Here is a 15,947-nt window from a genome sequence, read left to right as displayed (position 1 = left end):
AAACCCATATATGGGCCCATTTTTTAAACAAAATTTAATGGGCCGTCCGCCGCTTTTATTGTTAAAAAATAAACGAATTCGAACAACCTTTTATACCTTGAAAACCTCAAAAAAATTTAAGACTTATTAAAATGTTAACCTTCTGTTCTCCCTCGACAGTTCCTCCCCCTCCAGTGACAGTTGTCAATATTTTTTTACCACTCAAAACTAACTGTTCATGAAACATGAATTGTATTTATATGTGAAGTGTTTATCATGTCCTGGTCCAGATACGATCTTAATCTCGGATTAGTGAGGCGTTAGGACGCATTGTTAAGTGATGGTGCCACCTATGTATGTGACAATGGGCCATTGAGTGGTCAAGATACTCCCACGAGTTATAATGACGATTAGTGTGACGGTCAGCCGTCGTGTATCCGGCCTTATTTGAGTGTTATTTGGTAATATTGGTCTTTATTTGTACGTTATTGTAATTTCAGAAGTAATTTTGGTCCTGTGACTTCTTTTACTGTAGAATATATTGTACTATACAGTTTACTTATATAATATATTACTAGTATCTTCAAAACAAGTTTCTGTTATTTGTAGAGGAAAGACATTTATCTTTTCAATATTCATACTTCTTGCAGTGCAAGGGTTAGGTGCAGTATTTCCATTGCCTATTTTCACAAAAATTGTGAACGTCATTAGAAACCTGTGCCAATGAAAACGTCATCTTTGTTTGTACATACAATGATTTTCTACAATGTCGTTTTTATGGAAATTACAGTATAACTTTTTATCCTTAAAATGTGCGCTATCCGTGTTATTGTTTTTGATAATATTTACACTATTACAGATATGGACGGATCGTTCCATGCTACATTACAGCCACATAATACCCAGCTTGCAAATGTTGTCTGATAGCGGACCTATACAACCTAATATATCGATGAAACACATATTAATATGGGACAAGTATTACTTGATGACCACTAACCGTGGTAACCAGATATTCCCGAGGTTACAGTGCCGAGTTAACAACTGTTTATTCACTGAAAACAAAGACTTGTTTAATGGAGACTACACGAAGTTTGATGCTGTGCTTTTTGCCGAACAAGTGTTAGGGCAAGGCTTCAAGCTTCCAGAGAAGCGAGCGCAGTCACAAATATATATTTTCACTACAATTGAATCGGCGTACCACGTCCCAGCTTGTGAAGTGTACCACGATGACTTCTTCAACTGGACGTTTACGTACAGACTGGACTCGGACGTGCTGTGGCCACACTTCTTAGTGCGTAATGCGAAACGCGACGTTGTAGCTCCGAGTATAGACGTGAAGTGGAAGCAGTACACTAGGAAGCGCATCAATTCCAACATACTGAAGATCCTACATAAGAAAACAAAAGCCGCCGCCTGGCTGGTCAGTAACTGCAAAGCTGACAGCGCACGTGACGACTATCTAACACGACTTCAGGAGAACCTATACCACTTCTCTCTTCAGATAGACGTGTATGGGGAATGTTCCAAAGTCAAATGTGCAAATGATAACTGTGGGGAAATGTTGGCTAAGGATTATTACTTCTACATGGCGTTCGAGAACTCTTTCTCGGAAGATTACGTCACAGAGAAGGTGCTGGACGGGTACCATCATTATGTAGTCCCCATTGTGTACGGTGGAGCTAATTACACCAGGTAAGACATCGTTAGCGAAGTTCCCACGGAATAAACCTACAAATACACTGCTTCAATGGAAGTTTTGCTTATTCTGCGTAATCTATTACTTATCGCGTTTTGTTTGTTTAAATTCTTTAACAACTTATTTTGATTTTACAATGAATAGGTGAACGAAGAAATAGGTATTTTCTATCTAGAGTCGTCACGGGTTATTTTTTTCCTCGAATATAATTAAAGGTACTGATTCTTCCGACTATGTGAAATGGGCCAAACAGGCGTATTGATATGACGCTGGTTGCCCCGTCATTTTACTTCCCAACTTGAATATTTCCCACGTTACAGTTACGTAATTATTCGTGCAATGTAGGCAAATCAGGAATATTATCAATGACCGCTGTCTTATTTACTAAACTCTTAGATAGCTTCTATCCAACAGATTCCTACCTCCCGGCTCCTACCTCAACGCCCGCGAGATTCATCCCTACAACTTGGCCTACATCATGTATCAATCTATTAAACGCCCGATGAAGTACCACCAGTTCTTCAGATGGACCAACTACTACACTTTAGACAATGACATACCTGGCCACCATCCTTTATGCAACCTCTGTGAAGCCTTGAACAGTGAAAAAGCTAAAATACCAAAGACATATAAAAACTTTAGGTTCTGGTGGAATGGTCGTAACGGTATGAAGTGGTGCCTGTCAAGAAACTTTTGGAATGAGACCTCTTTGATGCACATAGATATTAGGGATATGTTCCATATGTACTAATTGAGTTTTGTATGCGCTTGTCGCCTTTTGTGTTTGTAATGTTTATTTATTTATTTGTTTGGTAAAGTTTTACATTCGAATTTGATAGTTTTTTTCCTACTAGCGACCAGTTCCGGCTTTGCAAGGGATAACAATATTTCCTCACTATTTAATGTATGTCAGTATACATATAAACCTTCCTCTTTAACCACTATCAACATATTAAAAAAAACCGCATGAAAATCGGTTGCGTAGTTTAGAAGATTTAAGCGTACAAAAGGACACGGGGACAAAAATGGCGACTTTGTGTTATGCTATGTAGTGATATAACCATATTTTATTATCTCTAAAAATAAATCATTCATTTGTGACTACATTTCCATAACACGATTTTGCAATAGGAAAAAGATTAAGACTTCTTATAAGATGTCCGGAAACTCGGTATTGCGGTTACAAATATCGCACAAATCAATGTCTCATATCGGATCTCCCACGCGGAGAGGCTTAGCGAAACCTCATCAGCGTCAAACTAAAGCACCTATAAGAGTTCATAGAAAGCATCACCGATAGTTTTGTAATCCCCACACAATAACAGGCCGTTATTAATTTCATATCGCTAACAAAAGCGCATGTTGCTACAAATATTAGTACAAAAGACGGCGCAGTAATTAATGTTAGAGTCGTATTGGTTGAATCCCGTCGTTAGTCCCGGGGGAGGGCAAATCGCCGCCGACACAATACGGTAGTTAGGGACGGGCACGGCTCGCTATCGGCGGACGTTTAACGAGCAAATTATTTAGTAAATGTTGCCAAATAATAACATTAATGCGAGGGGCGCGTAGGAACTGGAGTGCGTGGTGCGCACTCGACTGCGCTTTCAATGCGTTTAGGTTGCTTTAGAGGAATTATAAATTAATTTGGGGCACATCATTCTATCTGAATTAATCTAAAATACATATAAGTTACATACAACAATTCATTTGTAGCAAGTTATGGAATGATAACTCCATTCGGTACTTATTAAAAACTCTTAATACCTACATGTATCATCTCAGTATTAGGTACTGGGCTTACTTAGTTTTGACATAAAAATCGAAACAATAATCCTAAAAGTAAAACCTCAGTTACCTAAGTTAATTCCAAGATTACATACCTAATACATATTCATCAAATAAAAGAAACCTCAACACACTAACCAACAAAACCAAATAAAACCTAACGAATTTCAAGAACCTATTCACAGAATCTCAACAACCCAAATATTGTTGGTGTGCAAAAATGTTGATGTCCACAAAGGTCTGTCGAGGGGTGGTCGCCCCTCGAACTGGCAGCCAATAAGAGGCGGCGACGAGTACCAGAGAGCAAACAGCCACGATCCTGAATGCCACATAATCACGAAGTAAGGAAAGATGAGCGGAGATGCCATAATGCAGGTAGGTCGGGCGCCTTCTTCTAGGTCAAATTCGTACGGTGGGCATGACCAAAATGATCAGTTACGAGTGAACTAACTAGACGTTCGGGTTCTTTCAGGCGATTTTTGGTGTTACGAAGAAATAAGAATGGTCGTGTTCATGTCTGAAGAAGGCCTATGAGGGTGATTTTGCCGTATGGCACCTCCGCTAGTAATTTTGTACTCCATGCACCTAATTGAGTGGCTCCTCAACTGCGCTCCACTGATCTATTGTCATCGCCATTAAAGCAATTATGAGCTAAATGCTCGCGAATTAATGACGGTTTTATAGATGTTTCACGCTTGGACGCACGTCTTTTCAAATTAGGAACGTTGATTGTTTTATGAGCATTTTCTGCTGGTTGATGCAGTGGTTTAAAGAGTAACTTTATGCATAGCCAACCTTTGCATCCAAGTTGGTATATGGATTTCATGTAAAAAACTATTAGAAAGATAGACCCAGCTTTCCTTCGGATTATGGCATTGTATATTATATTAGGTTACTACGATGCTCTACGATGATAGGTCATTTCAAAACTCTCCATCAAAAGATACCAAAATTGGATTTGTTAACCATTGACAAGATAAGTTGTTAATTTTTTATCATTGTCTAAATTGCAATTAAGAGCCACTGCAGCGGCTTTTGTACTACTTTACCCATTAATAGAATTCGCTACAAAGTTAGGGGATGTTTACCGCAGCGCTAATAGGCCGCAGCGCTAAACATTTGCCGCTAACTAAACATTATAACGTATTCACAGCGCGTTTGCAATGCTCGCCGACTTTTTGCCGTGTTTCTCTCTCCCCTACTCAGGGATGTATTTTGTTAATCCTGCCTTTTTTACATTCATAATTCAAAAATATTTTTTTCGTCGTAACTAGGACTTTTGGCACTTGGCACTTTTTAAAAATTGTCATAGAGGTAAGGACTTCTCTCCTATAGCTGATTTTAGGAAATAGGAAAGGATTTTTAAGCGATATTCTTTTTTGGTGTGTACCTTAGTAAAACGATCTCTTGTTATGTGAAAATACGTTTAAGTATTTACTGCTTCACCGCAAACGGTCGCATCACAACAATATTCCTAAACTCAAATTCCAAATTCAAAATACATCAAAGATCAGTCGAGAACGCAAGTCGTACTAGTCTCCCGGGAGCGTCCCCGCAAACGGAATGGATAATTCAATAACCACCGGAACGCTCCACTAATCCTCAAATTAGCAATACGATATGAATAAATAGATTTTGGTCGAACAAAGCAGGTGCCTTGGGAATACGGAGTAGGGGACACGCGGGTGTTTAGCGAATCATTAGTTTTGCTAATGAAGGGTTGCGTCAAATATGCCAATGTCATTGGAAATGGGGAGTACTTATTTTTCATGTACGCTAGTTTGTTTTAACATGCTTAATTCAATATTGTAGACATAAAAATACATCTTTGTTGTACAGCAAAGAAGTTAAAATTAAAGGCAATTTGACAACAACGAAAGCAGCTCTTCATTGGCTTACAGTCAATAGTAGTGTCGTATTTAGAAATCAATACAAGAAATGTTGTAGCTATAAAAGCACATAAGTTCTCCTTCAAACTACCAAACATTATGTCTACAGAGAGACTAACTATCACAAACCGAACTACATAATGTGAACAACAATAATGGAGTAGGTAACGTAAACAGATAGCAATCTAATCTCATTGTTGCAGCGTCTCAATTATAACAGATACATTGAGCGGCAGAGATACGCCAATTAGGCGAGGTTCGGAAGCTGGCGCGCGTGCGCACACACTAATTGTTTCCGACATAGTCTTGCCACCCACTCCCGGACTTGTTTAACAAGAAATTTTCAACAGAAAATCCATGCCACGTTAAGAGGGCTAATAAAAATTATATGGGAACCTATAAGTTTTATGATAAACTGCATGGTGCATAAATACATTGAATACCAAAACCGGATTTGCACATAAAACATTTTGGGCTATATAATTTTAGTTAAGATTTGTATTTATTGCAAAAAGGTAAGTAACTTATAAGCTACATAGCCACAAAAACATTGCAATGGTTTGACTGTGGGGCCGTTAAGACATACTTTTTTATTTAAACTCACACTAATTATACTGACAATACACAAAAATGCATAAATATTCTACGAAAAGTTGTAAATTACTCATGAATTCGTGGAAAAACATAAAAATACTTTCTCAACTTTTCAAACACAATCTAAATAATATGACTTTCATTTACGTCCACAAATTTCCTATTTGGCCTTCTCCTGTATCTCTGTGGTATTCACGAAGCCACCACCCTGCCCGCCTCCCGTAGCTCCGGGCGATAACAAGGAAAGGAATATCAGAGCGCAAAGCTACAACTGCACAATGTTTTGACAGAACCTAAAGTACTGCATTGCCAACGGATTCAGTCTGCCATGCCGTCCGATTCAATTTCTCAGAATTGGAATTGGTTCTTTCTATGTCGCTGAATTTCTGTTCCTGTAACGAGGTAAATCCTGCTTTGGTTACTTGAATATTTGAGTTGTTACTGCGTATTTGGTATTGGTTTAGTTAAAGGGTGATATAGAATTTGAAGCTGAAATCTGTACTTATATATCTTCACAAATTGCAATATTTTTGGTTTTCAATACATACTTGATTGGGCAGAACACTTTTGGTATATAAAAGTTAGTATTAAATACAAAACATTTCGTAGAACCCCAACACAATACAATCAAGTACACTCTAAAAATCATTACACTTGCGTGCAGCCACACGGGCCTAAAGTGCACTTCATCATATCAGTGTACACTGGAAGCCACACAAAATATCAACATTTTTGGGCGATGCAACTTGACACTCGGGTCATCCGGAAGCAATCGAGCACAATGTACTAAATGCACGCAATTGTACGAGGCACGTGCGGCCTCGTGCGGCCTCGTGCAGCCTCATGCGGCCTCGTGCGACCGATTTGTACCAAAGAGATGTACAAATGCGTGCCGAATTAGTGACGTTTCTATTATAGTTGGAGACTGATGATTCACGCTTGTTGGGCCTCAATTAATTGTTTCTAATGTAGAGGTACTTGTATTCTTTGTGTGGTTAATCTGTGTCTACTTAAACATATTCACGATGTGTTCTAGAGTACTGCTATAAATGTTCTACATGTCTCTATGTTCCTATGTGCTTTATATGCGTCAACTTAAAAGACAAATCATGACTTCTGATATTTCAGAAAACCAGAACTTGAATCAATTAAGGAAAAAAAACTTAAAATTGTACCTATTAGGTACAATCAGGCCTCTGTCACTCGACGTACTTGCGCGCGATAAATGCCTACCGCTCGCTGGGTTACCGGTAGCCCCACGCGGCACAGGGCTTTCGACAGACGCTCGCGACGCGCGCGTTTTATGTTTATTATTTTTATTTGTGAACATGACGACCTCTGGCCAGTTATGTGCAGTGCTTGGTTTCAGATCAAGTAAAAGAAAAAATATAAAGCTTTCGTTTTTCCGTTTACCTAGAGATGTAGACTGGCCAGTAATTGTTTATTTTTTATTTGGTTTTTAAAATTATCTAATAAACTGAAGAACTATTTTAATTTGTGTAGGTGTATATGTGACTATTTTAGGAAAATATAAAGGTTGGTTTCCTATTATACATATATGTATAGGCATTTAGAAATATTTTATACCTTTGTATGAATATACATAGGTTTCTATTTTTTTAAGTAAAAATACTTATCTTTGTCATTTTAAAAATAAGCGACTTACTTTAGATACTTAAATTATAGATACTTATACTTAGTTACACATGCAATGATTACCGAGTTTTGTAGATAAAAACACTTCGAGTATAAGTAGGTATAGTTCTCGTCCAACTAAATGGTGGCTTGGAACATTTTGAACACAAGAAACCAATTTTGAGTAAGTAGGTATGTATCAGCGGTCAGCGGTGTTGTGCCAGGGGTAATAGGTAAGTATAGAATACTTGCGTGTTCTGTGCTCGAAAAGTAGTTGGGCACCTCCATTGATATTCGGGAAGACAGTTACAAATAAGCGTAACTTTGTTCCCTATTTAATTGTAAGAGGCAACCCTACGCTCGCTGTCGGCACGGTCGCGGTCACTGAACTGTGCGCTATCGCATTGAAATAACAATCGAGCGCTAGAGTTTTTAAGGTTCATTTTCTAACGCAGCTATGAATTTGTAGGTAATTTGGGAACTTGTAGGTGCTTATAACAGTAGGTATGGACTTTTTTGTATGGAGTGATTTATCTGTTACGTAGTAACTATTATATAATCTGTGGTACAATCCCATACTTAAAATAAAAAATTAAGCCCTCCTTTCCTTTTCTAAATATCCTTAAAAAGTTCTTAATTTGAATTAGATGGTCCAAATAGTACTTAGTGAGAATTAACGTGTAGACTAAAAGCAAAACACAGCGGTTTTATAATTCAGTAGCTAATAGAGTGGCATTAATAATGCTCTTTGATTTCATAGGAGCCTAGTAGCTTCGTAGTTAACTCAGCCGGCTTGCTTGCTTGCCTGCTTGCCACAATCGCTTTGAAAACTTTACTGAAATTATTAATTAATGCAAAGTTTTGGTTTTATTTTTTTTTGCATATTTAATGTAGCTTTAGAAAGAAAATTATAGTTTTGGTTGTTTGTTGGTTACGTGCACAAAGTGTTTGTAATGTGCAGTCTAATTAATCTTTTGACATTATGACGATCGGCTACAATCTCCAAATGACAGCCGTGTAAAAATAATTTACCTTTGTGCATTTAAAAGAGTAACAATTAGAACAAAGTTAGAGTTATGTTGATTAAAAGAGTGTATAATAGTTTCTATGAGAATATCAAAGTAATTATCATTTTGGTGCCTGTTAGCTTTCAATTTAAAAAGCTCGTAAGCTGAGTTATAAACAGTAATATTTTTAAGTATGTACCTCCAGGATAAAGACACAGATAAAACTTTAACAACCCAACTAAACACAGTTATTATCAAAACATTTTTTCAAACACAACCCTTTTATGAAACGTAATTATACCGAGCTAAACCTCTAGAGATTGTTTCATATGAGGAACATTCGGTGTAATATCAGCGTTCTGACTGCTAGTGAGCAAGGGAGGCGGGGGAGGGGGGGAGGCCGGGAGATGAGGGGGGGTGACGGTAATAGTTCATCATCCGATAATAGCGGGATTAACACGATCCAACCCTTTGTGGGCGGCTTGTAAAACTTCACCAAAACATTTGTCGGCTCTGATTATTTATTCGTCCTATACATTAAATATTCGCTCAGTGAATACGGTATTGCTTCTCTTTATCAACAGACAACACGAGTGATTTTATCATTTTAATGTGTTATTGAATTTTGGTTTTCCTTTCTACTTGGCGTAAATTGATTTATTTTCAGTTGTCTGTTTCATTCCTGAGCGAAATCAAACAACATCGCAATTTAAATAGGTTAGGGTTAAATAGATTAGGGTTGCAAAAACCTATAAGATATGCTTGCATGGTTCTTTTCAAATTGAAATTCTTTCCTATTTTTACTCACCGAAGAAAGTATTTTATCATTTTTTTTAAACCCTTCACAGTATTTTATAATAGCACCCAAGAGTAACCTAATATAATGTTATTCACATCACACACTGTAAAGCGCCCCCAGAGCATCCTAACAACTACTTTCACCATCAGCTCTGTCAATTTATATTTGCCTGCAATCATTAATGTAGGCGTCAACACGTTCTGCTGTTTTTGCAAAGCGCGCGCTAAACATCTCCACTGTATGAAGATACACCCTGCCCTCCTCACACCGTAGTTTGTAGGGCGATAGAGGGGAATGTTCCCAAATTCTCAAAGTGCGTGCCTGGTCGCAGAGTAAACTAGCCGAATGAATAGGTGTCAGAAGCAATGCGTCAGAGAGTCCCGCCGGGGGCGCGGACGTGCCGCGTAACCGGACCCACTCGCATGATAATGCTACATAATTCAATTGATTCCCCGACACTACCCACACGCTTCCATCTAACTTCGTTTAGAACGTTTTGATATCGGATACGCCGCTTTGACGCCTCCTTGTACAATTCTTTCCCCACTGACCCTCGGTAAAAAATAAAAGCTGCGAAATTAGATTGACTATCTTGTATTCAACAAAATAAATAAGTTTAACAACAATGGTTCTTATGACTTAGTGGTGGTAAGAGACAGCGGGGGAGGAGAAGGTGACGTGGCCGAGGTTTTCAGCGTACGCCAGTTTAGCGACGGGGGCTGCGGCGTACGCAACCTTGGCGACGGGAGCAGCGGCGTAAGCCACAGGGGCTTGGTGATAAGAGATCTGAGGAGCCTGGGAGTAGGTAACTTGGGCAGGGGCGTGGGAGTAAGAGATCTGAGCAGGGGCGTGAGAGTAGGAGAGTTGAGCAGGTGCGTAGGCGACCTTGGCGACGGGGGCAGCGTAGGCGAGCTTGGCGACGGGTGCGGCGTAGGTCACTTTAGCGACGGGGGCAGGGGCGTAGGCGATCTTGGCGACGGGAGCGGCGGCGTAGGCGATCTTGGCAACGGGGGCGGCGGCGTAGGCGATCTTGGCGACGGGGGCAGCTACGGCGATCTTGGTGGGCTGTTCGACGGGGGTACCCTCGTAGCGGACAACAGCGTTGAAGCCGTGCTCTTCGTCAGCGGTGTAGTCGACGATGCGGTGGACACCGTCGGGTTGCACGAGCGAGTAGGAGCCGTGCACGTTGTCGCCGGAGCGGGACTCCTGCTGTTGCTTCACGTCACCGCTTTGTCCATCGTGGACTGAGTACGAGAAGTCGTACTGAGCGGGAGCTTCGGGCTGGGCGTGGGCGTACGCCAGTTTAGCGACGGGCAGGACGGGGAGAGCCACGGCGGTGGCGGCGGCCACGAGGGCGGAGAAGGCAAGGATCTGTAAAAGAATTTGGTCATTAGTAATTGATATAATAAAGACCTGTGTTGAACAACTTGAATCCTTATTTTGTTTTTTTTTTTTTTCAAAAATAAGTTATCTTTTATTGATGACAAAATTTAAAATTATGGCAATCAATAATCTTGCACGATGTCGCTCAAAAAAGAACAGGCAAACAATCCTAATCCACTATGTCAAGTCAAACATGTCGTGAAGAAATAACCATTACTATTTAACAAGTTTGCCACTGATCTAGTTACAAAACCGTCTCGTAATTATAATAAACAAAAACAACCACTTACTCTGGCAACCATGTTGATTGGTTTGTTTATTGTCGACGAATGTGCTGTTACCCAGTAGCTTCGAGCTTTTATACTAGCCTCAAGTATTGCGTATGCACATACACACACACATGCATACATACCACATATGTATATTATAAGGCTTACAAACATGTGTACTCGCGCCTACGAGATGCCCGCGGCGAAGTCAAAAACTGGATCGATATCACAGATAAGATCCGATTATGTAATTCGTTTCAAGTTCAATTATTTTGTTTACTTGCTATCAGTGTTTTATGTTTATTTTATTCATTACCATGCCATGTGGTGGAACGGATTTCCGATTTTTTTTATTGATTAGGTATGAGTTTTCTTTATGAAACAATTAGACCGGTGATTATTTGGTGACTTCGTTGCTCGAAAGAATTACTGCTAAATGGGAAGGAAAACTGGACCTTAAGCTTCCCTTTATAACCTTTGCAGAAAATTAACAATTAACATGTCTAACTTTATCGTCTAAACAGGTACTTATATCATATCATAGTCAAATATCCGTATTTTTGTTTAATACGCATAGAAATAAACTAACAAATTGTATGCTTTATTCATAAACATTCTTTATTTTAGGTAAAAACAAATTGTTTGTATGGAAAATATTTGTATGTATTTAGGGAGATTGATCCGTGTCATCTATTTTCACACCTATTTTACACTATATTATACAGTTGCCTAATTCCACACAAATAAATAGGCTAATGAATCAGGCTAATAGATAGTCGTTGTATCAATAAAACAACAATACAACAGAAGTCACGAACAAAGCTATATTCGTACCTACTTATTGTATTATCTATCACCATCTCTATAAAAGAACGAATTGAATACTCCGCCCAAATGGTTTTGATACTAGTTTCATTATTAATTTAATTTATTGTATCGAGATTTCTGTCCTTGTTAAAGAAATATTATCTCTTTCATACATATAACGCAAATATGTATCTGGTTAAAAAAACTTACGGGTGATAGTATTGTTATAATTTTATATGCGTTTGTCTTGAAATAATTTTTCTAGCAAAAAGTTTTCCTAGTGAAATAGGTCTTAAAAATTCTATACGATACTGTAGTCTCTACTCACATAATTGTTTATAAAAAAATCAAAAACATTTTTTATTTTATCATTATTTATTTTATTGTATCAAGACAACTCCAGCCCCACCTGCATAAAGTCCCCATGTAACTAATTAGGATTATCCACAATGAATATAGCGATAGTATCACGATATTATCTAATAGCTACCGAGCTCCACAATAGTGAATATTAATCACACACTTTGATATCACAATTGGAGCGGTTTCGGCACTCTTGTTCCATCTAATATGAACGTATTTATGTAATATTTTAGCAATAAGTATTACTAAGTATATTATCGGCATGTAATTCAGTATTTTTGTTTAAGATAAATTACCGTAATTAATTGCAATAAAAGCATTGATTGACTCTAATTAGTATGCAAATGTGTGCTACGAGCACTTAGAAATTGGTGTTGCAGTATTTAAGGAAGGAAATTGCAGTGTGGTATTGCAATTTTTATATCAATTGAAAAGCTTGTGCATTAGACAGATGTACGCAACTAAGAAACGCTTCTATGAAAAAGTGCCAAAGGTTTGATTAATATTTGCAATCCTAAAGGTTAAGTTTAGATGAAAAAAATCTTGTTTCATAAAAAAAAGAACTTATTTTGGTCTTAATTGCATGATACAGTTATTGCATAAAGTCATATAGGTGCACTGAATCATCCCGTGACGACCAAAACCTTGCACAAGAACCCGTTGACAACAATAATGACATTAATAAAGTTCGGAATGAGAATAATTCCGGTTTACAACCGGACCAAAAGGTACCGATTCTTCGACCTTGCCTTAAATGGAACCTACATTTTTGAGGTTCTTAAATGCCATTGAATTTACGTAAATTACCAATACTTGTGATTTTTTCCCACGAATAAATTGACTCTTGACACTTTTATGTGAAAATTGTGAATAAGCTTAATTTTTTCGTCGCGGGTTCTGCATAATAATTTTATTAGGTAGATATTATGGAAGAAATTGCTATTTATCAATAAGACCGCCGATTGTACTGTGTTTTTGTATGTTGTGAATGTTGTGATGTCCTGTGTTGTGTCTTGGTGTACAATAAAGAATAATCTATCTATCTATCTATTATGTCTAACCTTGCTGCTTAGGTTATTTAAGACTTACTAATTGAATTAAAAACATACAAATAATTGAATTAATATTTCCAGACTTAATTATATCAATTTCTAAAATAAAATTTGTACGTACTACAACCTACAAAAAAAAATTGAAACTTTACGGAAAAATAAGTATGAATGACCAAGTAAAATCTTATTAACATTAGTTTTGTTAGGTACTCTAGTAACTAGTAAAAATCCAAAAAAAAAAAAATTGGATAGGTACATAATTCTACTGCGGTATTGGTAGCATTTCTTTCTCATTGACCCCTAAAACGTCAGCGCAACAGTTAACTCGAGAACAGGTTCCAAAACGCCATTACTACTTAATCATACCAACCAATATACTTAAATGCGATCGCTCCATTTTTCTCAATTGCCAAACTAATGATTTACGTAACAAACGCACTGAGGTAACTACATCTTTGTTACACATTAGCCAAAATATATTTATGATCCCTCGAGGGCATGGCATGAGGTCGGACTTCTGTCTTATTTATCAATGTCGTGTTTTGAAAAGATATGTCTTTCTTTAATTTGAGACCTAATTGTTAAAGCAAATATATAAATTCTTATTCTAAGAGAAAAGATGGATAAAACTATAGATGATGCGGTTGCCGTAAATTTCAAAGTGTTCGCATCAATTAAGACAGCAGAAAACTACTTAGTAGTGTCTATACAGTTTCACAATTTTAAATAGGTCAAACCAAAACAAAATGCTTTATCCAAATTAATTTAATTTTAAATTATGATAAACGAATTAATTTTAAATCATGATAAAAAGATTAATTTATCTGTTACTGATGAAAGCTTCTGTATAAACAAGGATACTTATTTACAGTTTTAAAAGAATCGATATTGACCTGCTGTCCTACACCTATTTAAGCTGACAAGTGAGGCTGATGAAATCGCAGATCCATATGACAGTCAATGAGATAAAATATTACCTACTCAAGTTGAGATACCACAGTAAATAGTCCTGCAATCATCATTAAAAAGCTTCTTTGCTAAATTTGGAAAATCTTATTTAAAAATATCGAACGAAATTCGATTAATTCGGAATTCGGTTAAAATTAAAACTGTCCTCAATGGCAACTATTCGAAACGGAAGTTTTTATTGGTAAAATGACATTGACAGGTTAACTGGTTTTTGGAGCTAAATGGTTTAAACTTGAGGTGAACCATATTTTAAGTTAATTGTAGCTCAAGAACATTTATAGCTTTCCTGTATTGAGTAAAGCACAGGTGGTTAAGCAACCGATAGGTGTGATCGGTCGGTGGATGGGTGACCATCTAGACATGACGAGTTCCTCTGTGTTTTGGAATTCACATTAAATTGGTGGACCCCAGGCGTAATTAGAATATCTTTGGCAGTCATTACGGGAAGTCGAATCGGGATCTAAAAGTGACCACCAGTCTTACTAAGGGTAGGGTAGGGTTATAGGGTAAGTATCAGGTTGCGCGGAATGAGGAGGTCAGATGGCAGTCGCACCGTTTCAAATACTTCTATAGTATAAAATAATTACCTATGGCATATACACCTACCTACTTATTAACATACATATAATAATCATTATACCCACTTGATATCATACAAGATTGGAATCTTATCAGATATCAAAAATAGAAGCTAATAAGAATCTTGTCAAGACCCACTAAACCATTATAAGTATAACAAATTAGGAGTGACAAGGTGACCCTTACACCATTTAATATCTACTTAAAGAGATATGCATCTATCTACCAGTTATCATAAGGTAAGGCACGGTCACGAACGTACTAAAGCCTACTAGACAATTCCATTCATTCGATCAATCAGTCAGCAGTAAAGGGTGCATCTACACAGTGCAAGTAACTTGCGAATGTTGAGGCACATACATAGGTTGCATGCATTTTAAAAACGTTCGGGCCCAGCGACTCGCGCATAGGGCTGCCATCTCGCATTTCGCCAAACCCGGACAAACATTTAAAAAACCTGGTCATTTTTCGTAAATCGCATTTTTTTCCCCGAACGAGTACGATTTTTTTAACAAAATAATACCTAATTTGTAAACCATTTACAATTAACATATACTTAAATTCAATGAGGTGCTTCCTTACATGAAAAGTGTCCGGGTTTTCCCCGGACACTTTTTGAAACCCCGCCCGGACGGCCCCCGGACGGCCACCAAACGAGGACAAATCCGGGAAAACCCGGACGGATGGCAGCCCTACTCACACATGTACCAGAGCAAAATACCCACCCGCGTGTTCTTGTCACTTGCGCATGTTACTTGCTCCAACTACATACACCGTGTAGACGCACCCTAAGTACAGGTAGTTATATCGTTACACATAAGTCTAATATTATTACCATTGGACAACACCTTAAACATTTCGGTCAAGGCCTTGGTCAACAGTCACCAAACTACTTTTAATTTCTCTAAACAAACCAATTTAACTAGACCTACCGAACCTCTTTCTATGTTCTACACGTTAGAAGGCACGTAGAAAGCTACAGGTCAACTTAAAATGGAGACCACATGTTTTTCAAATATTTTAATGCTCGGTCCAAGATTATTGTTGTAATTCGTTTAAGTATTAATTATGTGTCGTATTTAATTTGTTATTTGAGTTATGTTTTTGTATACGATTATGAAGTAATTTGAAATTA

At 37.7% G+C, this 15,947-nt stretch overlaps 2 protein-coding genes across 2 annotated transcripts; one reads left to right on the top strand and one right to left on the bottom strand.

Annotated features, from left to right (window-relative positions):
- Positions 1-711: 711 nt before the first annotated feature.
- On the top strand, positions 712-2,509 carry LOC110370398 (alpha-(1,3)-fucosyltransferase C). The gene is made up of 2 exons (XM_021326185.3): positions 712-1,674; positions 2,093-2,509. Exons 1-2 carry the CDS (start codon positions 746-748, stop codon positions 2,427-2,429), a joined length of 1,266 nt encoding a protein of 421 aa, XP_021181860.3. The 5' UTR covers positions 712-745; the 3' UTR covers positions 2,430-2,509.
- A 7,459-nt stretch (positions 2,510-9,968) lies between these two features.
- LOC126055867 (cuticle protein) lies at positions 9,969-11,127 on the bottom strand. The gene is made up of 2 exons (XM_049846649.2): positions 11,064-11,127; positions 9,969-10,761 (listed from the first exon to the last, which is right to left on the bottom strand). The coding sequence occupies exons 1-2, from the start codon at positions 11,073-11,075 to the stop codon at positions 10,030-10,032; spliced, it is 744 nt and encodes a 247-aa protein (XP_049702606.2). The 5' UTR covers positions 11,076-11,127; the 3' UTR covers positions 9,969-10,029.
- Positions 11,128-15,947: the final 4,820 nt, after the last annotated feature.

Source organism: Helicoverpa armigera, chromosome 17 (genome assembly GCF_030705265.1).
Source record: "Helicoverpa armigera isolate CAAS_96S chromosome 17, ASM3070526v1, whole genome shotgun sequence".
Lineage (NCBI taxonomy): Eukaryota > Metazoa > Arthropoda > Insecta > Lepidoptera > Noctuidae > Helicoverpa > Helicoverpa armigera.
Note: the sequence above shows the minus strand (reverse complement) of the source record. Positions and strands in the feature narration are given on the sequence as shown.